The 27,954-nt window shown below is 40.6% G+C and overlaps 1 protein-coding gene across 1 annotated transcript in view; it reads left to right on the top strand.

Moving 5' to 3' along the window:
• SLC22A3 (solute carrier family 22 member 3) overlaps positions 1-27,954 on the top strand; it is a 98,725-nt gene that overhangs the window by 49,034 nt on the left and 21,737 nt on the right. The window contains exons 3-5 of the mRNA XM_012759639.3: positions 7,745-7,899; positions 9,377-9,545; positions 10,409-10,526. Of these exons, the coding sequence (XP_012615093.1) occupies positions 7,745-7,899; positions 9,377-9,545; positions 10,409-10,526 (442 nt within the window). The remainder of the gene's footprint in view (positions 1-7,744; positions 7,900-9,376; positions 9,546-10,408; positions 10,527-27,954) is intronic.

Here is a 27,954-nt window from a genome sequence, read left to right as displayed (position 1 = left end):
AACAAAAATTGAGGGAATTTTGATGCCAGTAGACATGACTTGCCAGAAATGTTAAAAGAAGTTCTTTGGAGAGAATGAAAATGATGTAGGTCAGAAATTCAGGTCTACATAAAGAAAGGAAAAGCACTAGAGAGACTAAATGAAAGTAAAATAAAAATTATTATTTTTTTATTGATTGATCTAGCAGCAACTTGTCAAAAAATAGCAATAATGTATTTGATTGTGTATACTTATATATATTATATATTTGCATATATATGCTTACTGTATAAGTAACATGAATGACAGCCATGATATAAGGGACAGGAGGGAGGAATTAGGATTATTTTGTTATTATAAGGTATTTGTACTACCCATGAAGTGGTATAGTATTATTTGACAGTGGACTTGGATTAATTGTAAATGTATGTTGCAACCAGTAAAAAAGTTTTTATTAGATTGGTGCAAAAGTAATTGTGGTTGTGGACCATGAATTTTAAATCATTATAACTAGGCTGAAACACATCTTTATTCACCAAAATTGGAGCCATTACAATCAACATGGTTTTGCCAATGAGAAGTAAGTTTGTTTATTTCTGTAGTGTAAAAATCCATGCTTCAGGGTTCGACAAACTCTTGGAAAGCATTCTCTGCATCCTGCTGGTTGTGGAAGCTTTTTCCCTGCAAAAAGTTGTTGAGATGCTTGAAGAAGTGATAGTCAGCAAGAGGTCAGGTGAATATGGCAGATGAGGCAAAACTTTGTAGCCCAATGCATTCAACTTTTGAAGCATTGGTTGTGGGATGTGTGATCAGGCATTGTCGTGGAGAAGAATTGGGCCTTTTCTGTTGATCAGTGCGGGCTGCAGGCGTTGCAGTTTTCAGTGCATCTCATCGATTTGCTGAGCATACTTCTCAGATGTAATGGTTTCACCAGGATTCAGAAAGCTGTAGTGGATCAGATAGGCAGAAGACCACCATACAGTGACCATGACCTTTTTTGGGTGCAAGTTTGGCTTTGGGAAGTGCTTTGGACTTATTTTCAGTCCAGCTTCTGAGCTGGTCATTGCCCGTCATCGTGTAAAATCTACTTTTCATTGCACGTCACAATCCAATTGAGAAATGGTTCATTGTTGCGTACAATAAGAGAAGACAACACTTCAAAATGACGATGTTTTGATTTTTGGTCAGCTCATGAGGCACCTACTTATCAAACTTGTTCACCTTTCCAATTTGCTTCAAATGCCAAACAACCGTAGAATGGTCGACCTTGAGTTCTTTGACAGCTTCTCATGTAGTTGTAAGACGATCAGCTTTGATGATAACTCTCAGTTGGTCATTGTCAACGTCCAATGGCCTGCCACAGCACTCCTCAACTTCCAATGGCCTGCCACAGCACTCCTCAACTTCCAATGGCCTGCCACTGCACTCCTCTCTTCTCAAGGCTCTCGTCTCTTTTGCAAAACTTCTTGAACCACCACTGCACTGAATGTTCATTAGCAGTTTCTGGGCCAAATGTTTTGTTAATGTTGCAAGTTGTCTCCTCTGCTTTATGATCCATTTTGAACTCAAATAGGAAAATCACTCGAGTTTGCTTTTTGTCTAACATCATTTCCATAGTCTAAAATAAATATAAAATACACAGCAAGTAATAAGTCATTAGCAAAAAGACATAAAGTGAAAAATGTGCATTAAAATGATGTGTAACATAACCACATTTATTTGAGAATGTATCCCAATATCAAATTTCAACAATGCTAAAACTGCAAGTACTTTTGCACTAATCAAAGAGTTTAACTGACATGCTAAGAATGAAGAGAAAATGGAATCATAAAATGCTCAATTAAACCACAAAAGGGAGGAAAAGCGTGGAAGACAAAAATAAGGGCAAAAAATAGAAGACAATAACAAATATGGCAGACATTAATCCAACTAGATCAATAATCACTTTGAATGTAAATAGTCTAAATGCACCATTTAAAGTCAGAGATAGAGTGGATCAAAAACAAGACCCAACTATATAGTCTATACAAGAAACCCGCTTCAACTATAAAGAAACATATAGATGAAAGGTAAATGGATAGAGAAAGATATACCATGCTAAAAGTAATCAAAGCAGAAGTAGCTATATTGATATCATACAGAGCAGACTTCAGAGAAAGGAAAGTTATCAGGGATAAAGAGGGCCATTACATAATGATAAAGGGGTCAATTACCCAAGCAGACATAATAGTACTTAATATGTATTTGCCCAACAACAGAGCATCGAAATACATGAGGCAAAAACTGATAGAACTGCAAGAAGAAATAGATGAATCCACTATTGTAGTTGGAGACTTCAGCACCCCTCTGTCAGAAATGGATGATCCAGCAGGCAGAAAATCAGTAAAGACATAGTTGAACGCAACAATACCATCAATCAACATCTAATAATTAACATATATAGTCTACTTCATCTAACAACAGCAGAGTACACATTTTTCTCAAGTTCACATGTACCATTCACCAAGATAAATCACATTCTGGGTCATAAAACACACGTAACAAATTTAAAGAAATAGAAATCATACAATGTCTAGTCTCAGGACCACAGTAGAATTAAACTAGAAATCAATAACAGAAGGGTAGCTGGAAAATTTCCAAGTACTTGGAGATTAAACAATCACACCTTTAATAACACATAGATAAAAGAAGAACTCTCAAGAGAAATCTCAAAATATTTCCAAACAAGGTATTTTGGACTAATTGAAAATGAAAACACAAATTACCAAAATTTGTGGAATGCAACAAAAGCAATGCTTAAAGGGAAACTTATAGCCTTGAATGCATATATTAGAAAAGAAGAAATATATAAAATCAATAATCCAAGCTTTCACATTAGGAAACTAAAAGAGAATAGAAAATTAAATCCAAAGTTAGCCGAAGGTAAAATACGATTAGAACAGAAATCAATGAAATTGAAAAATAAGAAATCAATCTGGTACTTTGAAAAGATCAATAAAATTGATAAGCCTCTAGCTAGGCTAACTAAGAAAAGAGAAAGTGAGGACACAAATTACTGATATTAGAAATAAAAGAGGTGACATCGCTACAGATCCCATGGACATTAAAAGGATGATACGGAGTATTATAAATAATTCTATGCCCCAAAATTTGATAGCCTATATGAAATGGAACAATTCCTTGAAAGACACAATCTACTAAAACTCACACAAGAAGAAATAGACAATCTAAATAGGGCTATATCTATTAAATAAATTGAATCAGTAATTAAGCTTCCAAAACAGAAAGCACTAGGCCCAGATGGTTTCACTGATGAATTCTACCAAACATTTAAGGAAAAATTTATACAAATTCTCTATATCTCTATAATCTCTTTCAGAAGATAGAAGTAGAGGGAATACATCCTAACTTGTTTTGTGAATTTAGTATTATGTTATACGAAAACCAGGCAAAGATATTACAAGAAAAGAAAACTACAACCAATATCTCCCATGAATATAGATGCAAAAATTCTCAATAAAATATTAGCAAATAGAATTCAACAATATATAAAAAGAATTATACACCACAACTAAGTAGGATTAATTCCAAGTATGCTAGGTTGGTTCAACATTCAGAATCAATTAACATACTTGATAATGTCAACAGACTAAAGCAGGAATCCTCAAACTTTTTAAACAGGGGGCCAGTTCACTGTCCCTCAGACCATTGGAAGGCTGGACTATAGTTTAAAAAAAACTATGAACAAATTCCTGTGCACACTGCACATATCTTATTTTGAAGTAAAAAAACAAACGGGCATAAACATCCGCATGTGGCCCATGGGCCGTAGTTTGAGGACACCTGGATTAAAGAATAAGAATGACATGATCGTATTAATAGATACAGAAATAAAGAAATAAAAAAAGCTAAAAATAGGAAGAAATTAGCTGGACAACTAAAAAAAATACATATATATATGTATATATATATATATATATGTATGTATAAATTAGCCAGGCATGGTAGCGCATGCCTGTGGTTCCAGCTATTTGGGAAGCTAAGGCAGGAGGATGGCTTGAGCCCAGGAGTTTGAGGTTGCTGTGAGCTAGGCTGATGCCACGGCACTCTAGCCAGGGCAACAGAGTGAGACTCTGTCTCAAAATAAATAAATAAATCAACAAAAAATAGATACAGAAAAAGCATTTGACAAAATCCAACACGTATATGTGATAAAAACTTTCACTAAACTAGAAATAGAGGGGAACTTCCTCAACTTGCTAAAGAATGTCTACAAAAACCTATAGCTAACATAATACTTAATGGTGAGAAACTAGAGCTTTCCCACTAAGATCAAGAATAAGACAAATATTTCCCTTCTTACCACTTTTCAATGTGTATTGGAAGCCTTAGCTAATACAATAAGATAAGAAAAGGAAATAGAAGGTATATTGGTTAGGAAGGAAGAAATAAAACTGTTCACAGATGACATGATTATTTATGTTAAAAAAAATCCAAAAGAATTGACAAAACAAACAAAAAACAAACAAACAAAAAAACCACCTGAAACTAATAAGTTATTATAGTAAGGTTGCAGGACACAAAGTTAATATACAAAAGTCAATCACTTTCCCTTATACCAGCAATGAACAAGTGGAATTTGCTTTTAAACACACAATGCTATTTACATTAGCACCCCTAAAAATGAAATACTTAGGTATAATTATAACAAAGTATGTACAAGCTCTGTATGAGCAAAATTCTGATGAAAGAAATCAAAGAAGAACAAAATAAATGGAGAGATATTTCATGTTCATAGATAAGAAGATTCAATATTGTCAAGATGTCAGTTCTTCCCAACTTGATCTATATATTCAGTGCAATCCCAGTCAAAATTCCAGCAAATTATTTTTAGATTGTTGACAAACTGATTCTAAAGTTATATGGAGAGGCAAAACACACAGAACACAATATTGAAGGAGAAGAACAACATCAGAGGACTGACACTACAAGACATCAAGACTTACTATAGAGCTACAGTAATCAAGACAGTGTGGGATTAGTGAAAGAATGGATATATTCTTTACACAAATACATCAGTGGAACAGAATAGAGAGCCCAGAAATGGACCCACTTAAATATAGTCAACTGATCTTTGATAGAACAGCAAAGGCAATACAATGGAGAAAAATGGTACTTTGGCAACAAAATGGTACTGAAACAACTGGACATCCACATGCAAAAAGATTAATCTAGACACAGACTTTATACCCTTTTAAAAAATTAACCCAAAGTGAATCACAGATATAAATGTAAAACACAAAATTGTAAAACTCATAGAAGATAGAATAGGAGAAAATTTAGATGACCTTGGGTTTGGTGATGACTTTTAAGACAGTACAAAAGGCACGATCCATGAAAGAAAGAACGGATAAGATGAACTTCATTAACATTTAAATTTTTTGCTCTGCAAAAGACATTGTCAAAAGAATAAAAAGACAAGCCACAGACTGGGAGAAAATGTTTGCAAAGGGCACATCTGATAAAGGCCATTATTCAAAATATGCAAAGAACTTTTAAAACTCAACAATAAGAAAGCAAATAATCCAACTAAAAATGGGCCAAAGACCTTAACAGACAACCTCACCAAAGAAAATATGCAGATGATAAATAAGCATAGGAAAAGATGCCCACATCATATATTATCGGAGAAATGCCAATTAAAACACCAATGGGATACCACTATATAGTTATTAGAATGGCCAAAATCCAGAACGCTACTAACACCAAATGCCGGCCATGATGTGGAATGACAGGAACTCTCATTCATTGCTGTTGGGAATGCAAAATGGTACAGTGACTTTGGAAGATGGGTTGACAGTTTCCTACAAAACTAAACATACTCTTACTATATGATCCAGCAATTACAGTCTTTGGTATTTACCCAGGGGACTTGAAAACTTACATTCACACAAAAACCTGTGTATACATATGACAGCTTTTTTTGTAATTGCCAAAACATCAAAGCAACCAAGATGTCCTTCAGTATGGATAAACAAACTGTGACACATTCAGACAATGGAATATTATTCTACACTAAAAAGAAATGAGCTATCAAACTGTGAAAAGACATGGAGGAAACATAAATGCATATTACTAAATGAAAGAAACCAATCTGAAAAGGCTACAAACCATATGATTCCAACTATGTAATTCTGGAAAGAGAAAAACTATGGAGACAGTAGAAATATCAGTGGTTGCCAGTGGTTGTGGGGAAGGAGGGTTTGAACAGGTGGAGCACAGAGGATTTTTCAGGGCAATGAAACTCTTGTGTTTGATAATACCATAGTGCATACATGTCATCATTATACATGTGTACAAACCCATAGAGTGTACAACATCAAGGGTGAGCCTAATGTACACTACGGATTTGGGCAATTATGATGTGTCAACGTAGACTCGCAGTTGTAACAAATGTACCACTCCTGTGGTGCATGTTGACAGTGGGGTGGCTGTGCATGTTTTGGGGGAGAGGACATATGAGAACTCTTTGGACTTTCTCCTCAATTTTCCTGAGCACCTAAAATAGAGTCACTTTAAAAAATCTGGCCGGGCGCGGTGGCTCACGCCTATAATCCTAGCACTCTGGGAGGCCGAGGCGGGCGGATTGTTCAAGGTCAGGAGTTCGAAACCAGCCTGAGCAAGAGCAAGACCCCGTCTCTACTATAAATAGAAATAAATTAATTGGCCAACTAATATATATATATAAAAAAATTAGCCGGGCATGGTGGTGCATGCCTGTAGTCCCAGCTACTTGGGAGGCTGAGGCAGGAAGATTGCTTGAGCCCAGGAGTCTGAGGTTGCTGTGAGCTAGGCTGACACCATGGCACTCACTCTAGCCTGGGCAACAAAGTAAGACTCTGTCTCAAAAAAAAAAAAAAAAAAATCTAACTAAACTAAGCCTACTTCCACCCCTACTTTGCTGACTCAAGCAGGATGCTATATGTACAAATATTGTGGAAATTTCTGTGGAAAATGTCATAGAATCAAATATCTTAATAGTCTTTGATGTCAAACCTTCACCAGCTAATAATTTGACACAACTATGCTGAACCAATTAATCTCAGACTCTTGGAGTATTGTGAACAATACCCTGTTCCTTTTTTCTAAGCTATTTAGTAATTATTGTGTAAATGATGAAAATAAAATAGAAAAATTAAGAACAACTCACATTGGCTGTGAACTTTGTAGTTTATAAAGAGCTTTCACATTAGCATCTTATTTGATCCTCTCTACAACCCCATTCTAGAAAAGGTGGTGGAAAACAAAAACAAGAGAACAAAATCTGAGTTTTGGAGAGCTTAGGGATTGGCCCAAGGTCGTGTGGCTGATAGGTGGTTGAGCAGAGAAGATCCCAGGCCAGGCCTTCTGGCTGTCATACACCAGTGCTAGTTCTTTCTACCACTCTCTCCTTGTGACGCAACCCACAAAAATGCTAGAAAGTATCACCTCTGAGCCACCATATTTTGGTACACTGCAATCACAAAGGACACGTTCCATGCTTTAAATTTTGTAATGTCGTTTTAGAGGCACATGTTTGTGCCTGTTTTTGCCATAAAACAAGACAAAGTTTTCAACCATCCTTTACTTTATAATAATGAAAATATAGAGAACGCATTTTCTGCACTTAAAACTTTTTTAGCAACTCTTAAAATGACAGTTTGTTTTTTCCCCATTGTGTTGAAGAAAATGTTTAAGGTGAACTCTTTTCCTCTCTCTCAAATAGGTATGGCAGAATAGTCATTTACTTAATATCCTGTCTTGGCGTTGGCATCACTGGTGTCGTGGTGGCCTTTGCACCAAACTTCTCTGTGTTTGTGATCTTCCGATTCCTGCAAGGTGTGTTTGGAAAGGGGACATGGATGACTTGCTACGTGATTGGTAAGACATTGTCACGCCTTCTCTATTTGGAAACTAGGGCTAGATGGCTGAGAAGCGCCAACTATTGGCCTTCCTCATGTTCCTTTAACAAAGGAGATTTCATCGCAGCTCCAGTAATTATTTCTGTAGTTATGAGGGCTCAGAGCCAGGATTCTGACTGCCTTAGAAACTGAAATGCCTCCTTACTTTGGGAAACAAATATGGAATATCATAAAATACTGGAGTCACCCACTTTCGAGTACTCCTGTATTGTTATCATATGGCTTAGAGCTTTGCTTTATTAGAAATTGATTTTTATAAAAATTTCAGTAGCTCCTTGAGACAATATTTTAAAGCATTTTCTGTGTATTATATTCTGTGATACAGTTTGAGAATACTTTCCTGTGTTTTCAAATATTATCTAATTCTCCTCTTTCTGTACAAGTGGAGAACTTTTTACCATATGGGAAATATGTCTTAAAAATGAGAAGTTCACTTGTGACCTTTTGCTATCTTCCATAACTACAAAGTTTGACCTTCTGGATAGGAGAGAAAGAAAAACTTCCCTTTACTTTTTCTCAGATTACATGGGAAAGTCCTGGCTGCTCCCTTTGGCTCTATTTCTAGTCCGGGACCAGCCACCTACTTTAAGAGTCAAGGTGGATTCATGACCAGGGAAATGCAAATTCCCATCTTAGATTATTGCTCCAGATCTTTGGGTTCCCCCTGTCTTCTGATATTACTTTGCCATTTCCAAGCAGTACCCACTTTGGAGACATCTTGAAGATCTTTCTGTGGGTGGGGGAAGTGTCAGGAGGGATTGGTTGTCACTTGCTGGAGCAGAGGGGATAACTCTGGAATGTGAGGCATTTTTAAGAAGACCCTAGTCTAAGTGAATTTTCAAAGTTGTGATCTTAGGACAACAATCCCAGGATGATCAGAAAAGAAGAAACCAATTAGTAGGAAGGTGGAAAGAGAAGAAAAGGATTGCAGCATTAAAATTTTTAAAGAAATATAACATAAATGAAAAAATGAAGCTGTCTTCTGATAATGAAAAGCATTTGTACAGTCTAATGTTCACAATGAATCTCCTAAAGAGACTGTAATGTGCAAATCTTTAGAGATACAATGAGAAAATTGAGCCAGCTTACTATATTTATGTTTTGATTATTATAATTATCTTTCAAGGTAATCATCAATGAATCTGTCCTAAAACCAACACATGCATTCTTTGTGTTCCCCTGGTGAACCCAGAAGAGTGCTGGTTTGGGGTGTATAAGAGGAAGGTGGAAAATGCTTTTGGTAACTGGCAGAGAAGAGAGTGAGAGAAGAGTGTAAGGTATGAGGAAGGCACACCTCCCTCATCTCAGCCGGTGTGGAGTTCCAGGGTGGTCTAGCAGTGCTGATGGGTATAACAGGTGCAATGTCTCTGAATGTGTTTGTTTCTTTTGGAGCCGATCTTGAGCTTCCCTAACCTCTTGTGTTTGTTTTCCTTCAGTGACAGAAATAGTAGGTTCAAAACAAAGGAGGATTGTGGGAATAGTGATTCAAATGTTCTTCACCCTTGGAATCATAATTCTCCCTGGAATTGCCTACTTTATCCCCAATTGGCAAGGGATCCAGCTAGCCATAACGCTGCCCAACTTTCTCTTCCTCCTTTATTACTGGTAATGTGGCTTTGGTTATTATCATATTTATTCTTATTCCACAGAAATGTAGAGTCCAAACCAATGTGCAAATGAAATCAATAGAGGAGATTTTCTAACATCTCCAAAATGGCTATGTGCTTTGAGAATTTTTAGAGAATTTTAGGATTTATAGGGACTATTTATTGAGTATTCAATTAATAGTTGTCATTAAAAATAACAAAATACCAAAATACAAAATTCTAAATAGAGTATTACATTATGTATTATTGTTTTGCAATATCTTTATGAAAACAATAAAGCAACAAACTATGTTTCCCAGTATTGCAACATTCAAATTAAATGTAATGAAATTTATTTGCTTCTCTCTGTAATCTATTAAGCAAATTAATATTACTCAGGAATTCTCTGGGAAATAAAAAAATGTTAAGAGCATCAAAAAACTAAGTTATCAAAAAGCTGTAGGTATATGCATTTTATTTTTTTGAGAATGAACATATTTTAATGATTCTTCTAATTTAATTTTAATATATGAGCAAGTTGATTTACATAAATCAGGTTCTTAATCTTTTCCTAATACTCATTAAATCCCAATTCTGTTCATATATCATCAGAGATACTATAGTGTGGGAGATTCTGGTTTTGCAAGAGCACTGTCATATTGATTATTTTGATGAACAACGATCCAATTATCAAGTTAGCATTTTTTCCATCCATTATAACCTTGCAAGGATAGTCTACATTTCACAGGGCCTATTATAAACTCTCCTAGTCTCCTCAACTTGTATCAAATTGCAAGATCCATTTTGATAGAAAAACTCGTCATAAACTTTTAGGTTTTGAACTTCCTAGGCAAAACTCAAAAAAGTCTCCTTCTTTGCCAGGGTGGTTCCTGAATCTCCCCGCTGGCTGATTACTCGGAAGAAAGGAGACAAAGCATTAAAAATTCTGAGAAGCATTGCTAAATGCAATGGGAAATATCTCTCACCAAATTACTCGGAGGTAATTTTATTTATTACTGGTACCAAAGATTGTTAAAGTAGATGAATTAATTTCTTTGTCACATATGTACTTAATTTTGCTTCTTAAAATTATGTGTATCTTGCCACATGTTGACTAAATAATTTTCAGTTTGACTAAACTAAAAAAATCTTTGGAAAGGTCATAAGATATACTAAAGAAGAAATAATTATAAAGTTATAATAACATTATAGTTAAGGTTAATTGATCATTTCAGTTCATATTGTAGTAGTTGCACCAAGTTACTTGAATTATTATACTTTACTTACTATAGGCCCTATATTTAACAATTCATCTTGATTGTGCAAACTATAAATTTTCTGACATTGAATTTAGTGTAAAGAAATGTTCTTAAATTTGGTCTTGGAAATACTACTTATTCAAACCAGAGCTTGAACAGGAATGCAATATTTTATCCGTTAGAATATGCTGGTCTTTCTTCCTTCCTTCCTCTTTCATCCAGCAGGTGTTTGGGATGCCTCTGTATCAGTGCACTAAGAAAGGGGGTGGGGGATTACAAGCTTATTTTTTGCCCTCTGGAAGATTTGATATGCAGTAGAGGAAATAACACATATATTTGAGGCAACCCCTAAATAATTAGAGAATAGCATAATAAAGAAATATATGACAACACTTTAGCTGCAAAAACTAAGTGAATGCCGAGTGACAGAAGGATTATTATACAAGAAATATTAGAGAAGAATTTTTGGAAGAAATGAATCTTGATTTAAATCTTGAAGAATATTAAGTTGCTAGCATTGTCTTCTTCATAGCAGTCAGTTTATTTCGATAAAAACGTTCATATAAGAACATTCTGATAAGAACTGGGTTTTGTTGGTTGTATGGCCCCTCCCTAGCCCCTAGAACTAGGTCAGATATATTTAGATTTCTACCTTCTTCCTTCTGACATTATGGTGGCAGGCAGTGGCCTCTGTTTCCAAAGGTTTCTACTAACCAGTTACCACTAATGCAAATAGGTTAATGATGTACCTTGAGGTCTACAGATCATAAAATGTGTGGTAAAGATAAAACATGATCTACTTAAGGGACTATCATTAATTGATCCTTGCCATCCTTTGAGTGAGCACATTTGAGCTCTGCATCCCCTTTCCGGGGGAAAAAAACGTGTCTCTGCTGTCCCAGCTTGCTCTCAGTTCATTGGCTGTCAGTCCTCACAGCTGGATCAAAGGTATGACCATTTCTGTTCAATTTTAATAGTCAAGTGCATGTTTTTTCTCTGTTCGCCTAGCAGTATCCTGAAGATGCTGCACACATCGTCCCAGAGGTAAGCATATGTAAGATCTAAGTCAAGGTTTTTAAGAACATAGAAAAAAATAGCTGTGTGCTGATGGCTTGTGAAATAGAACGCCGCATTCATCAGGCAAGTTGTGTGTCACGGTGAGTGTCGCTAAGAGACGAGTCTGATTTCCAGAAGCAGCTGCTGCTACACGTCCTGTGAGTGTCCGGTTCAGGGCTGCTCCTGTGGACCCACTGACCCAGCTTCTATTTAATAATTCATGAGCACTGCAGAGATCGTGTCGACAGCAAACTAGTTCCATGTTCTACATGGCTGTGCTTGTAAAAGATCATGAGCTATGGGATCCATTGCCTTCCGAGTCATTTTAACTCTAGTTTATAGAGGTTAGACAGATGGTCTCCATTGAAAAGCCAGGTCTGGAGCCAGACTTCCCTGGAGAATTGACTCTAGCATCCTAGCTGCCACTCTTGCCATTGGGTTACCAAAGCTAAGTTTTGGTTTTTTTGTTTGTTTTTGTTGCCCCAATGAGTTTTCATTTTATTCTTACTTTTGTCCCCAAAATTTTAACATGGAAATTTTCAGACCAATTCAAAAACTAGAGCAATGAATTTCTATATGTACATCATCTAGATCTAGCAATTACCCACTCCTGACCAATCTTATTTTTCTATGCTCAGCCTACTCTCGCCACTCACTGAAAAGAATCATCCTATCCAGCCATGATAGCATTTCATCTTGTAATATTTTTCTCTAAAATAGAAACACATAAATACTTATCTCTGGGACTATGTGTGCACTATCTTAAGAACACTGCTAGATGAATTGCAAGAAATACTCATTTGGCTTTTAAAATTCAGTACAAGAAACCACATCTTTGATCCAGCTGTGAGGACTCATTGCTACTGTGAGAGCAAACTGGGGGGGGGGGGGGGGCAGAGGTATATATAATATAAATATAAAAATAAGCTCAATATAATTATTCTAAGAAAAAGCAAATAATTCCTTACTATCAACTATCAAATCAGGGTTTCCAATTCCCTGAATATCTTATCCTGTTTTATGGCTTATTTGTTGCATTGGAATCCTCCTGAAGTTTGTATATTGTGATGGGTTGGGCTGTCTCTTCAGGATTCTTTAGTCTATAAGTTCCTGTACTTTTTGTTTTCCTGGAAACTTTGGGGGTGAAAAATCCTGGGGAGTTTTGCCCATAGAGTTTCCCACAGTCTAAATTTTGTTGATTACGTCCTTAGGAGCCTCTAACGTGTTCCTCTGATCTTTGTATTCTCTGTAAATTGGTGATTAGATCTAGAGTTTAATAAAGTTCAAATTTGATACTTTTGGCAACAATTCTTCCACTACATTTAATGGAAAGGTAGATTCTATCTCTTAATGGAATCTTCATTTATTACTGGAATATTATTATGAAGACCAACTTCTCCCATCAACTCTCAGTTACTCTGAGATATAGTTCGTATAGGAAAGGCAGGACATATGTGTAATTCTTTCTTTCTTTTCAAAATAATGAATTGGTTTCTCACATCCTCCAAAAGTTATCAGTGAGTTGTGTGGTTTTTCAAGTGTCATTATAAATGCCTGGATTTAAACAGATTGTATATGTTTCAGTCCTTTACAGCTATTTTGGTTTATATCCTTATTGACGTGCAAATTGCCCCGTCTTAGGGCAGATGAAGCATGTTTGTGTTGGTTCCTGAGTCCTGCCACCCTTTTGGTAGTTTTGGAACACTTCCTAGCACACCACGACTTCCAATTCACAAACTCATCTTGTAAGTTCCAGTCTCCCACTTGAATCACCTATTTCTCCAAGGATGCTTTGGTTTTTGAAATAAATGTCTCCAAACTGAACCTACCCATCTCAAACCCTTTTATAATAGTTGTACAACATAAGCAGAAAAGCAAAGCTTTATCTTCGAGATGAGAAGGATTTAACAGTTCAGTTTAGAACACCTTGCCAAGAGCTGAATTTAATCATATCAGAGGCCATACCATAATTTTCCATCTCAAAGGGCCTTACGTTCCCACAAAGCATAGTGATGCGCAAAACACCTCTTTGCGATACCCTGAAGTGCTGGCCAGCAGGGCAGGCGTTGCACGTAAACCCCAACACCAAAATCAGAGCAGGATCCTAATATAGCTTTTGTGGAATGATAAGCATGGCCTATATCAATTACTCATATTTTGGTGACTCAAATAAATATTGTTCATGTCAGCGTTAAGATCCAAGGAATCTAGCTGGATTCAAAGCGGCCCTAGGAATTCTGGCCACTCTGAACTCTCTCTCCAAAAGAACCTTGGCCACCTACCAAGCCCAGCCTGTTCCATCGCTGACACCAGGGGTCCTAGTATATTTAGGGGATCCTAAGAACCTAACTACCCAAGGATGCCCTATTTTATAGAAGATAACATAAGTTCACCACAATCTAGAGTCGCACCAATCCTCAGGGCTGTAGTATGTGGAGGGGAGATATGGGAAGAGAAAAGTTCGATGGTTTTGATTCCATTATTCAACCAGATGGATTGTTCTGAGGGCTGTGTGTCCTGTAAATTGCCTCAGTTATAGTTCACATGGATGTTACCCCTTTCATGGGTGGGCAAACTCTGTCTCCGTCTCACTGGTCTCTCTGCTTCCATATTCCAAAGTTCCTGGCTGGCCTCTGGCTCTGTGGAAGAGACAGCTAACAGGTAGAAAAACAGGTGATCAGAACTGCAGGCTGTAATATACCAAGAGTATATCTTATATTATAATCAAAAATAGAATCCAAAAATCCAAATACCAATGTAAAATAGGCAAGCTTCTAGGAGGTTCATGGAAATTAAAGAGAATCAGAGGGTGGGTGGAATTGTAAACAGTAGGTGGTCACCCAACGCAGAAGGAGGATTACCTGAGGCATCTAGTCTGGTGGTTCTTAGCCTTTTAGCATTTGCATACTATAATTTCTAAGGCCTACTTGAAAAAATAAAAAGCAAACTATTGGTGGTGAGTCTACAGTAATTACAGCACAGGCACATCTGCGACATAACGGTATCTCATGATGTCTTTGGGAACATCCACCATCACCCAGTGACCCAAGGGAGCATGTCGGGGAAGAGAACTGTTTTCTACCCTGGCCACACCCTCTATTTTGCTCATAGCGCAAAGTTTTTGCATGTTCCAGTCAATGTGAAATTTTTCTTTGGTATCGGTTGGACATTACTTCCTACCTGTCACCTGTAGTGTGCTGTTTCTTGCCTTACACCTGATCACTAACCACTCAGCTCTACTTTCCTCTCTCATGTGACGGACATGTAATAGTACTGGGTGTATGGGTGAATGATGTATTGAATGACAGTGCCCATCAGAGGTTATGGCCACTGTCCCAGGTGCTGCATGTGTGTGTTTGTTAAAATAGAAAAGGAATAGACAAGCATATGAGAGTGCCTACAATTTTGGTAGTAGTAGCCTTGGTCTATTGCTAAGTAGTGGAGGGCTGGGATTCTTTCTTAGCGAATGTGAAGTGGTGTTATCTGTGATTGATTGTATGATGTTGTCAACTATTCACTTCCTCTCCGTAAGAGGATTATACATCCCACCCCCGCCCATTGCCAGGTGACTGGTAGCAGTATGTCTCTGCAGACAGTTCCATCCCCACCCAGTGTCAGGCTTGGCCACCTGACTTGATTGGATCCAAACACCAGAAGTGCCAGAATATTGATTCAGAGCAGGAGCTTTAAGAGGCATCATGAGTTTCCGACAGCTCTCTTGCTCTTAGCATCTGCCCTAAGAACAGCATATCCCACGTTGATGCTATACCTTCAGCATGGGTCTCAGGAGAGAGCTACACCTTGGAGCAGAGCTGCCCTAGCTGCCCCACACTGCTGTATGGAATATGGCCGAGAAATAGCTGTTTCTGCTGTAAGCTACTGTATGCTAAACCTGTCTCCATATGCTACAGAGATTTGGAGGTGTCTGCTCTTGCAGCCAAAGCTGACTAATGCAGTTGATCATAGTATTACAAGTTCAATTGCCAGAATAGGGTTCAACATATTTTTGGTTATCTAGAAGGCTTCTGATAGTGGTAGATTGGATTATTATTTGGAAATATTCATTCCTCTCTCTCATTTCCGTGGGTTGAAAATACTTCCTGGCTTCCTTGATGTTGGGCGTGGCAATGTAAATTGCCTTGGCCTCGTGGTAGGTGGAGTGCACTTCTGTGCTTCCACGTTGGGCTGGGATATGTGGCTTTCTTTGGCCAGTGGTTACCAGATGTGATACAGTAGAGGGTTGAAATGTGCTTCTGAGGTTGGGCTTTCCCTCTGCACTTCAGCCATCACCATGAAGAGAACACCTCCAGCCTCACTTGCGGGGCCCAGAGGAGGCTGAGAGACACCCAGAGCAGAGCTGCTCCGGCAAAGCTTTCCAGGCCTGCCTCTGCAGCTGCCCAGCCAGCTCACACACGCTGAGCCATGTGAACGCTTGCTACTTCACGCTGCTAAGATCAGTGGCCGGTAGGCTGCGTTATCTATCAATAGGTGACTGATACACTGATTGGACAGCCATTGTCACTGTGCCGAACTGGATTATACAGCTACACAGGTAGTCACTGTGGCAGCATTTTTAGTTTCCTGTTTTTCAAGGATTTTAAAGGCCTTTACCCTAAAGATCCCTCTCCTCCCCCTCCCCGCAAAACTCCCACACCTCTTGTCTTTGTGTGGGATGTGCTCATGGAGAACAGTAGGCTACAATTCTAGTCAACAAAAAGCCTCTGGTACCACAGAACTTAATATCTCCATATTTGTTAGCGATATTTTTATGCTATGCTGGTGAAATAAACCCCTAAGCTTTGATTGTAGTTTTCTTATTTTGGGGATATGCCTATATGGTATATTGTTCATATCTGATCTAAAGCTTATTGAAATTGACTACCAGCTGTTATGTCAGTACATGTTCTTGCATAAACAAGCGCATGGGCAGTTAGTTCCCTTGGTGGTATGTTCAGGTGACATCAAGAATGGACATTTGAGCTTTCTGGTCCCAGATTCCTTTGGGCCCATCATCAGTATAAGTGATCCCATTCTTTGAAATATTTCAAAAACAGAGAAGATTAAAACCTCATTAGAAGTGTCTTGCTAATTTTTAGGTTACCTGAGTTAGCAGAGAGACTTCCAACTCTTAATGGCTACTGTCTTTTCTATAATTTAATGAACTGTCACACAAATACCAATGTTGCTTCCGAAAGGGGCTTTCCAGCTTTGGGAATATCTGTTTGTGACATTTCCTTTCAAAGGGGGATTTTTATAAACAAGTTTTTTCTTCCGAAAGAGGAACCGCACCATGATTCTGACTTTTGTGAAGTCCTTCGGGGCCGTATGGTAATTCAGTCCAATTATGATGTTGTCCGTGTTGACCGTTGTGTCCAGCTGTTATCTCAGACTTGGGATTCGAAATTTCTCCGCATGAAATTCATTTCAAAAGCTCCAGAGAACATAGTTTTGGCCCAGGCAGTGGCAGAAGGGTCTGCAGGGCAGTCCTGCGTCAGAATGGGAAAGGTGTGAGTCTCAAAAATAGTCAAGGGTATTGGAAAGAAAGTCACTGGGAACACGTCCAGTGCTTTCCCCTAACGGAGCTAAGTCTTCGTTCTTTCACTGCACAGTGAATGGTGCCAGTTCTACTAGCAAAGCCCTCATCTTTAAAACATCTCAAAAATGATGACTGCATATGCATATTATCACACTCGCTTTAATTTAGAATAGTCTCAAAAGCATAAAAAATGTCAGGACACTTGATATACCCAACGCAAAATGGACCTTTGCAGCCAATCATTAATTTACTCATACTTTATATTTTTGGAAATAGCCTGAGTTCTATAAATGGGCTATGTTTAAATGGCTGTCTTTACTTTCTGTGTCTTTAACTTTTTAAAAATAACACTATGTGACGTAAACTGTGAGAACTGTTTATGCTACACCGAAATAGTCCTAAGAGCAGCACTGATAAACTGTTATGTCGAGAGCATGTCAAGGGCTCTGAGTTCCTTTCTCAAATGTAATGACTACTAAGTTCCCTTTGTTGGGTTTCAGGGGTCTGAAATGTTGGTTCTTGGTGCGCTCATGGCTCAAGAATGACCAGACGCACCAAAGTAAGGCAAGCATGAAAATGAGGTTTATTGAGGAGAGAAAGATAGGATTGTAGAGCAAGAACAAGATATAGGTTTACAGTGTGTGATACATATGCCACAGATGACGAAAGGACCCATTGTCACAGCCGAGGGAAAGCAAAGGAAGGGCTTGATAGTGGTCTCAGTCTTGTTTTATAGCATCCAGACCGCCCAAGTGGCTCGGACATCACCACGGAACCACTTTGACTGGACAGTTGGGAGTTGCATGACCTGAGTCCTACTATGCATGTGGGGTGTTCTAGGTCACTTTCTGGACTCTGTTGTACCTGTGCAGCCTGGCCCGTGGGCTAGAGAGTCCTCTGCATTCTTTTGCAGTTGATGCACTATATTCTCATTGGTAGATTTGTAGGGTGTTCCCTTCCTACCCCAGGTGTGGCAGTCGCTCGGGACAGAATTAAGGTGGGGCAGGGCCACGACAGGGGCCCACCCTTCTCCTTCTTCCCAGGTGGGGCAATCACACTAAGGCAAGGCACCCACTTTCGTCCCTAGGAGACCTGGAATCCCTTGCTATCTACCTAATATTTTCACAAAAGGAAATTCAGCCTAACATCGTCCATGTAAATGGACTGTCATTTAACCCATGTAAATATTGAGGAGAGGATGTTGCAGAGCATTATGTGGCTTTAAAGGTATTAGAAATTCAAGTTACATGTGCCTTAAAGACTGAGATTACCATCCTGGAGTGAGCCACGCACACTGCGCGATGCCTCACCGCGGAGCAGCGTCTGAGCGAGGAGCCGCAGGGAGCTGTGCCTCCCACGCACCCAAGCTCATCTTCCAGATCCCCTCTTGAAATAACTGGGTCATGCCTTCGTCAGAATCCTAACTATTTCTTGTTAATACAAGTTAAAGTTTGACAAATATTCATTAGAGCTGTGAAAGGAAAGCACTCAGCGTTAGCGTTGTGTAAACTTCATTGTTCGATCCTATCCAGCCAATGCTGGTGTCTGAGGACATACTACTAAAGAGTAATTGTATTCACAGAACCCAGGACAGGGAATGCACCCAGAGCGTGTCTAGTAGGGTGGGCACCTGTCCCCGTTTTCCCAGGACTGGGAGGAATTCTGGAACTTGGGGGTTTCAGAGTTAACGCTGAAAGTGTCTCTGGCAAACTGGGATTCCTGGCCCAACTGGAGCATGTGGCCTGGAATTTGCTGGCCTATTCCCAGTACCAAAGGCAAACTGCTGAGTGCCTTGTGCCTGCCAAGCCTCTGCTTCCTTCCCCAGCCCCTTCTCCCTCAATGCCTGGTTCCTACTCTAGTCCTCTGTCGGCTCCTGAGCCCTAGCCTGTTTGACTGGGCCCCGGGCCCCTGCTTGCTCTCTGCCTGCTCCTTCCTCAGAAAGTAGAAAAGTCTTCACTCATTCATTGTCATAAAGCTGGATGCTGGCACCCCCTTTCGTGGCTGGTACCTGTTCTTTCTAGAGATTGCTGCCGCTGAGAGCCCATCCTCCAGACGAGTACCTGGGCCGTAGACAGCAGAGCCAGCTCGCAGAAGACCCTAGTGTGTCCTCTGCCCTCGGGCTGGCCTCTCCACTTGGAGGAGCAAGTCCCTTTGCTTGTTTAGGCTCAGAGCCACCGCCCTTTCCCTTCTCACTTACTCTGTCATCCCCGCTGCTAAGATTCCAGCAAACCTCACAGGCAGGTCTATGTGTTAGCTGCCTCCGAGTGGAGGTTTCTCCAGCTTCTTGGTGATCATCAGGAAAAAGAAATTCAGGATGCACTATGTAAGCCAAGCAAACAAAAGGCTTTATTATTATTATTATTATTATTGAAAGCAAAAGTATACTCTCAAATGAAAGAGCGGGCAGACTGAAAAAGAGCAGCTTCACCAGGAGGAAATGGTGTTTGGTCTTTTGTAGCCTTACTAATTGAGGGGAGGAATATTCAAGGATAAGGGGTTGACTTTTACTAAAAATCTAGGTAGTGATTCCTAGAATTGGGTTCCCTCCCATTTTTATACTTTATAAAGTTGTCTCAGAACTGTCATGGTGATGTCAGGGCATAGAAATGTTAAAACCGCGATGTAAATGGTATCGTATTTAGGCAAAGTTCATGTAAGGTGGCCGAGATCGCGGACAAGCCAGTTGAAGGCAGTTCTTGCCTGCAGTTCTTGGCCCCTCTAGTGATGGCTTCTGCATGAGGGCCGTTCATGTTGACACCTGGACCTGACCTTCAGGCCCCTGCACTGGACATCAGCCCTGTCTCCTCGTCTCCGACTCTAACATTTGTGGGTTATGACCCAGGAGGGGAGATCTGAGCTCCGCGAAGCAATGCTGAGAGCTACTCAGGCATGCTTTAGTCATGTAATCTGGAAACCAGTGGGATCCTGCATTCCCCTCCCAAAGGCTGGGTTCCCCTGGCCCTTTAGGAACAAGGGTCCCCTTTTCCCACCCAGCAGCCCTTGGTAGACAGAGAAGCATTTGCTTTCGTCTAGCGTAGCCCAAGACCCGCTGGTATCGCAAACAAAATTAAAATGTAAAACAAAACAAATCACCCACGCAGGCTTACTTTATTCTGTTAATACTGGTTGCTCTCTTTTGTGAGAATTGTGAAAGCACCTGATTCAATTATTCTAGCTCTGGGTCCCTCTCTAACAGACGAGAGGAGCGAATTTGCTTTTCCTTTTTCCGTCTTCAGCATGTGCGGGGGAATGGCCCTCTGATACCGTCTTTGGAACCTTCACACTCTATCGGCTTTTTCAAGTGTTTTGTTCCTTTGCCATCTTGCCCATTCTTGTGTTTCTGGCATAATCGGGTTCTGCGATCCAAATGCCTGTGCTTCCCTGCTGTGAGTAAATGAGAACGTGCCCCTCTCTGTGAGTGTCGTCCCCAGCGGAGGTGACAGCGCACAGGACGCCCAGAGCCCTCTGCAGCCAGGGCCCCGGCTGGAGTTCCTGGCGCTATTCATGGCCCAGAGCTGCTGTTTCCATGACAGTCCTGTTTGCTAGATCTTTGACCCACCAGGAAAATTGCCTTTTTTTTCCTGAAATAATCCTGAGAAAAGAGATGCAGCCTGGGAAGAAAGCTAAATCCATTTAAATTCCCCAGAGCTAGATTGAATATCGGTGTACACAGATGTGCCCCTTTGACGCAGATGAAACAGGAGGAACTCGTACTAAATAGTAACAGAGAAAACACATTGAGATCCAGTCTCTTGAGGCCTCATCCAGGAATATGGTATTAAAAGATAGCAGGTGCTCAATTTTCATGGGATGAATCCTCCCTCCCTTAGAAAGAATTAAAATTAAGATCCATCGAATAGATGGGTGGATGAAGGACATCTAGGTTTTGTTGGCATAGCAACGCGTCTTCCTGGGGGTGCTGATTGTGCAAACCCACCCACTCATACAGACTGTACTGGCCCACACGTGCAGAAAGGGCTACGCTACTTGGTTTGGAAAAAGTAATATGGACCTGCTCTGTTTTCATTTTTCTCTGACTTTGGTACTATTTGAGGGAAGGAAATATAATTTCCTCCTTTCCATACAGCAAGGGAAATGGATTGATAGGAAGTCTTTGTAAGGTGCCAAAATAAAGGATTCATTAAAGAGCAGAGAATCTTTATCCTTTCCAGAATAACTTAGGGAATGTTAGGGAAGTAGTCAGAACTCAGGACATTTTTTCGGCTAGAGGAATCTTTCTTGTGTAGCAAAGCTTTGTCACCTTCCCTAGTGATGGGCATGGAGGGTGACCAGAGAGGGAACTCAGGAAGAGCAGATTGCAGTGTTCTTGTTCACACGCTCCTGTCTCCCAGCAGCTGTAACCTCAGCCCCAGAGTTGATGGAAGAATCATGTGGCCAGTCTGTCCAGCGGGCCACAGATCCTTAGGGACTATGGAGTTGCTACAAAGATCCACAAACCATTTACAACCAAGCCTTGTCTGTAGAGTGAATTAATACATCTTGGATAAAAATGTACTTTTTTCCAGATGAAAGTAAATGCAACTGTAATTAGTAATGAATTGGAAAGTATTATTAAACCACAGTAAATTTGTGTCACTTTGTGAGCAGAAATGAAAAGCACAGTTCCCATCATGTGGGCAGTCTTCGCATTGCGGACATGAACCGGACATCCTCATGCTCAGTAATGAGAGGAACCATGCTCAGTAATGAGAGGAGCCACTGCCCTGGGAGCACAAGTAAAGTGTTTCCCCTGTTGAGCAACTACTGTAGGAGCTTTCAGAGTTAAAGTTATATCCTTAGGTATGCCACTTACGAAGAGCTGAAGGACTCTTCAGCTATATATATCTTCAGCCGAAGGACTCTTCAGCTATACCTGAGTTTCTTTGGATAATTTTTCAGCATTCCCAAGTGAAATCAAGGGCTTTCTGGGTAAGACATGAGGAAGGCAAAATTAGATATTTGGCAAATCCAGAAGCACTGAAGATGGAGGAAATTCTGAGATGGCATCTAAGTGCCTCTGTGAGTCGTTTGGGTTCTTGTCCTTTGGGTGCAGAGTTAACTGTGCCCCTCTGTGCGTGGCTCAGTCACCATGGGGCTATGCAAGGCCCTTCCTCACTTTGCTTGTTTTCCTCTTCCCTTCCTCCCCCAACCCCGCTCGTCCCTCTGTAGGTTCCCACTCCATGTGTCTAATTTACGCCCTTTGATATTCATGTGTCCTTATGATGCAGAGGACACTGTCTATGTGTATTTAGGTGACATAAATGGCACCGTGCCACTCCAGATCTTGTTGTAATGCTTACTTTCCCGCTCAACCACGCTTTAAATGTCTGCCCTACTTGCTCCTGTGTGCGTGCATTGCTTCCAACTGCCACGTGATGGTCATTAGCACATGCCCGTGTGTCTCACGTCTCCATCTTCCTGATGATGGCCCCGGGTTGCCGCCAGTGATTGTGATCAGTGTTTACATGCGTGTCCCCTTTGGACCCGGGTGCGGTTTCCCTTGGAGTACATACATTCGGACTAAGACGAAGTGATGATGAGAATTGTGATGGGCGGAGTGTGTGGCTTTGACATGTATTTGTGATATAGCAGACAATTTGCTTTAATCCACTTGCAACAGCTTTCTCTCCCTCTTCAAAAAAATCCATGGCTACCTAGTGTCTTATAGATTCGCAAGTTGCCTATTAGTGGAACTAAAAGTTTTGTGTACCGTAGTTTCCGACATTGGGGATTTTTAAAATGTGATATTTAGAACTTGTTCTCTTTCCGTGATGATTACTGGCATCTACATTACTGGTGCCACTGGAGACCTTCAGTCCCCTAACATCAAGTTTAAGCGTTTAGGATGAGTTTCAGAATGAGAGTGCTCTCTCTTATTTTTTTTCTTCTCTCCTTCCCTTAATTTAATAGCCTCCCCCCCTTCCAAAAAAAAAGATAAAAATAAAAATGCTCTCAGCTTTGTTTTTAAGAAATGAAGAAATGTTCCAACACATGACCAACCACTGCGACCTTCTAACCTTTGCTAACATCGAGGCTGCACTCTGGGTCCCTCGTGGGCCTTCGTAGATAGAGGCCCTTTTGCTGCTCCTGGCGGCGTGCCCGGTCCTGCGGGAGTGAGTGACGGCTCCATCAGGCCAGCTCAGGCCAGTAGCACAAAATGTCTCCTCCACACCATGTTTCACCAAAACAGCCCCTGGGCCTAGGTTATGGGGACTCGCCCTGTCCCGTACAGGGGCCCCTGCTGAAGAGTGCAGTTGAGCCCTCGAAACGTGGCAAGTCTGCGCTAAGATGTGCTGTCCGAGCGATCTGCACAAAGGGTTTCAAAGATTTAGCATGAAGCAGGGAATGTCAAATACCTCATGACTTTCATACTGATTACAGTTGAAATGGTAATGTTTGGGGTAGATTGGATTAAATGAAACATCATTAAAATTAATTTTCCCATTTCTTTTCTAACGTGGCCATTAGAAAATATAAGCTTATGCATGTGGCTCATATGTTTTTATTGGACAGCACTGAGGGGATGGGGGATTTATTTTTAACTACCTCAAATAGCATCGAACACTCAAGATAACTTTAACACAGGTATTTCTTTATCATATGAGCTCTTGCATAGTACATATTTTTTTAAATCTACTCTTGTTTGAAGAGATAATGGAGGTTTTCAAAAATTGCCAAAGCTCTACAGGGAATTTGGCAAATTCTCTTTTGTGGATACCGGGCAGCACTACTTCCGCCGAGACGCTGGCGAAAGCTCTGTCACATCAGATACGCACATGCTCCTGGCCCTTCTGGGACTGGCGTTTGTCTGACTAAGGGGCCGTGACCAGGGCAGTGGGGTGGAAGGTCGTGGGCGTATGTCAGTGGTCACGGGTGGGCTACCTCCCCGCCCCGCTGAGCCCTCCGTCTCTGACGCTTGCCCCTAAGACCCGTGGGCAGTCTAACTTCGAGTGCGGAACAGTATGCCCCAGATCCTCAAACGAGATTTTGTTCATACAGACTTTTAGAGACTAACATTTTCTAGACACCAGAGCCTACAGGGAATTAATTAGTGATGGCACATTCACCTCTTAAGGCACAGTGTTGGACTCAAGATAGGTAAGTTCCTCTTCTCATCAGGGTCAGCTTTCCTTGAGAAATATGGCAACTGATGAAGAAGTCACCTAGTGAGAACAACCCTATGAAGTTGCCAGGCTAGAAATGCAGCTACCCAATGCTGTCCCCTGCTCCTGCCCATGGCAGAGCCTGCAGAGAAGCAGCGTTCTTCCCTCCTAAGCCCGGGAGGACTCAAATTTCTCCTCAACCCAGGGCTCCAGGAAGAACTAAATACTGGAGTGAGCAGTCCAGGTGGGACTTGCTGTTCATTGACTCTCGGTGCTTCTCGCCCCAGTCTCCTGGGGACGTGACTGAAGTGTGATGTCGACTCTGGGTCTCGGGCAAGACATAGTTAATAGGCTCCCAGGTGATGTAGATGCCGCTGACTTGGAGGCCACACCTTGAGTAGCACGGTTCTCTACATGTCGTGTTGTTTGCTTGTGTGTATGTTCATGAAAATTTACCCTCACGTAAGCCTGGGAGATCAACGGTGCCAAATTGACATTAAATACATCTGGCATAGTTAAGAAACTCCAACACAAAAAGAAATATGTTCCTATATTTTTTTTTAGAAAAGGCTCTGTGACAGTTCTCTTTACGAAGGAATTCCCATCAGAGCACCTTCAAAAGCATCTCCCTTTATGCATCGCAGCATTAGTTACAGTTTACTAACTGGAAAAGTGCCGAGTGAATTGTCACCTGGAAGTAAAGTACCTCCCAAATGTTATAAAAAGCAGTGTTCATGTTACAGCCTCTGGTACTGAGCACTTACCGTGTTCCAGGGGTGTGTGTGCGTGTGCACGCGCATGGGATATCTAATTGCATCTTCAGAATACCCTAATGAAGTGAGTATTAACCTCCTTATGCTACTAATGAGAAAGTTAAGGCTCATAAAGTTTAGATAACGTGCCAGTAAAAAAATAAGTCAAATACCACGTCTCTGGGCTATCTTTTCTTGACCTGAAACCAGTCCTTCACATGGGGAGCTCTGAATACTATGTTTATAACAGATGGTTATTTATAATGTCTTTCTCTTCCTTGGCAATTTAAAATGTCAACTTGAGGTAATGTTTCACAAAGGCACCAGGAAGAATTGTAAGGAGAGCTGAATTAATGAAAGAAAGACGAATAAAGTACTCTTTTAACATAGAGTACATCATTGTTGTCAAACAGTGTCTTGGCAGAGTTAAGGGACGATCAAAGAGACGGATAGAGCAAATAGCAATCCCGCTCCTTGAGTAAACACAAGGACAAGGCATCTGCAGTTTAACCTTGAGCGATGGCTTCTTCTGCTACGAGTGGGGCGGCATCGCTAGGCAACCAGCCTCCAAACAGGCAAATGTTACCCCGAGCATCTCCCCCTTTTCCCTTTGCTCCAAATCAAAACCAGCATCCCCCATCTAGATGGTATAAAAGGTATGAGAAAACAGAATGGCAAGTGAGACACAGAAGGCAGCACACTGTGTGGTTCTATTTCTGTGAAATTCTAGAAAAAGCAACACTGTCATGACAGAAAGCAGATGTGAGGGTGCCAGGACCCAGAGTGGGTGGAAGGGACTGACTTCCGAGGGACGTGAGGAAACTTTCCGGGGCCGTGGATGAGTTTACCGTACCGTGGCATGGGAGTGGTAATATGACTCCGTGCATTTGTCAAAACTCATTAAGTGTGCACTTAAAATTGCTGAATTTTACTGTATATGAATTATGTGTAAATATGATAAATTGTATGTAAATGAATAAAGCACATTTTTCAAAATATGTGATAACCTGGCATAACTGTATCCACCTCAGAATGGGCACAATTTGGTAAGCCTTTGGCAATAAAAAATAAGCACGGCTCTAAAGCTAGGAGTTATTGTAAAAGAATAATAGCCGCAGCCGCCACTGCACACGAGCTGCCAAGACTTTACTGGATGAATTCCACCCAAGATACGGCTTTTAGTCTCCCAAGGTCTTTGGACGCCCAGAAAGTGGGTCGTCTTTCAGAATATCTGCGTCACTGGGGCGAAGATGTTAGTAAATCAAAGACCAGCTGGATTTATTCTTAAATGTAGCAACATACTCACTCGCTTGGAAGTACTATTAATCCTTTCATTCACTGGACAGGGCGGACTGGTTTTATGGTCTTGATTACTTTCATTTGTACTCAGCACTTCATACTTCGTTGGTGGAGGAAAGATATTGGGCATTGAACTTGTGCTTTGGAAAAGCAGAGATCATGAGACTGCTTGGTTCTGAATGTTAAACGTTCAGCATTAAAACTAATGCCAAATTATCTTTACGGAGTGAATTGGAGTGTTGAAGCAATTTTTAAACTATTCACTATAAAATATTTTGCCTGAAATATTCAGTTATTAAAGCAAAAGCATTGTTCTGGACTGGATTCTTCAGATAATTCTGCTTTTGGCAACAAGTGACAGAAAACCAACTTAAATGGACTCAGACAATAAGGACATTCACTGCCTCATGTGTCTGGAATTCTGGTTACAGAGTGTTCAGGGCTGGCCAAACTGGGGTCTCCGCAGTCTCACTGAACCATGGCTTTCTGCCCCCCTCTCCCCCCTGCTGACAGGGCAGCTTCCTCTTAGGACTGGTTCCCTTGTGTGTGTGTGTGTGTGTGTGGGTGCATCGATCTATGTGGGCCCACCATGTCCATTCATTCCCTAGGGGAGAGGGAGAAGATTTCCTTCAGGAATCTCTGACTTAAGAGCAACGAAGGACGTTCCCAGAAGCCCTTTTCTCGTTGGCCCAAATTGTGTTGCAGTCTCACTGCTCATTGGCTCAAAGTGGGACACATGCCCAGTCACTGACACAGAGGATAGCATTACCCTTAGGTAATCAGGCCTCCCTCTGCAACTGGAAGCAGGCTCAGCTCCCCTGAGAACGTGCATTGACGCTTTGTACGGGAATGGGGGGTTCTGTTAGGAAAGAGAAGGGGGCAGTAATACTGAGTCAATAACTAGGTACACTATTGTCTAAGTTAAAATCCATGCATTTAAAAGTAAACTTTTTTTGTTATAAAAGTATTATAATAAGGTTTCAATTTTTAATTTTAAGAGAATATTTATAGCTGAAAAGAAGGTAAAAACCGCCATAATCTCACTGCCTCATGAGAACTATTAATGAAATAATAAAAGCATACTTTTAAATGATAAAATAAATATCATATTCTGCTTATTGCAGATGCAATATAGCATAATAGTTAAAAATACAAATTTTGGTATCAAGCCTCCTGATTCATTTAGGTACTGTGTGTCCTCCTTGAGTAAGCTACTTAGCTTTTTTCTATGCCTCAATGTATTCCTCTCTGTAATGGGCATACTAGTAGTATCTGCATAAATTCCTCTAGCACTGACCCCCTAGTTCAGGGGTCAGCAATCTACAGCTTTCAGGTCAGACCCAGCTCACTGCCTATTTTTGCAAATAAAGTTTTATTGGAACCCATTTATATTTTGTCTATGGCTGCTTTCACACTACAATGG

Source organism: Microcebus murinus, chromosome 5 (assembly GCF_040939455.1).
Source record: "Microcebus murinus isolate Inina chromosome 5, M.murinus_Inina_mat1.0, whole genome shotgun sequence".
In the NCBI taxonomy this organism is placed as follows: Eukaryota; Metazoa; Chordata; class Mammalia; order Primates; family Cheirogaleidae; genus Microcebus; species Microcebus murinus.
The sequence above is the reverse complement of the archived record's forward strand: the minus strand, read 5'-3'. Positions and strand labels throughout refer to the sequence as shown.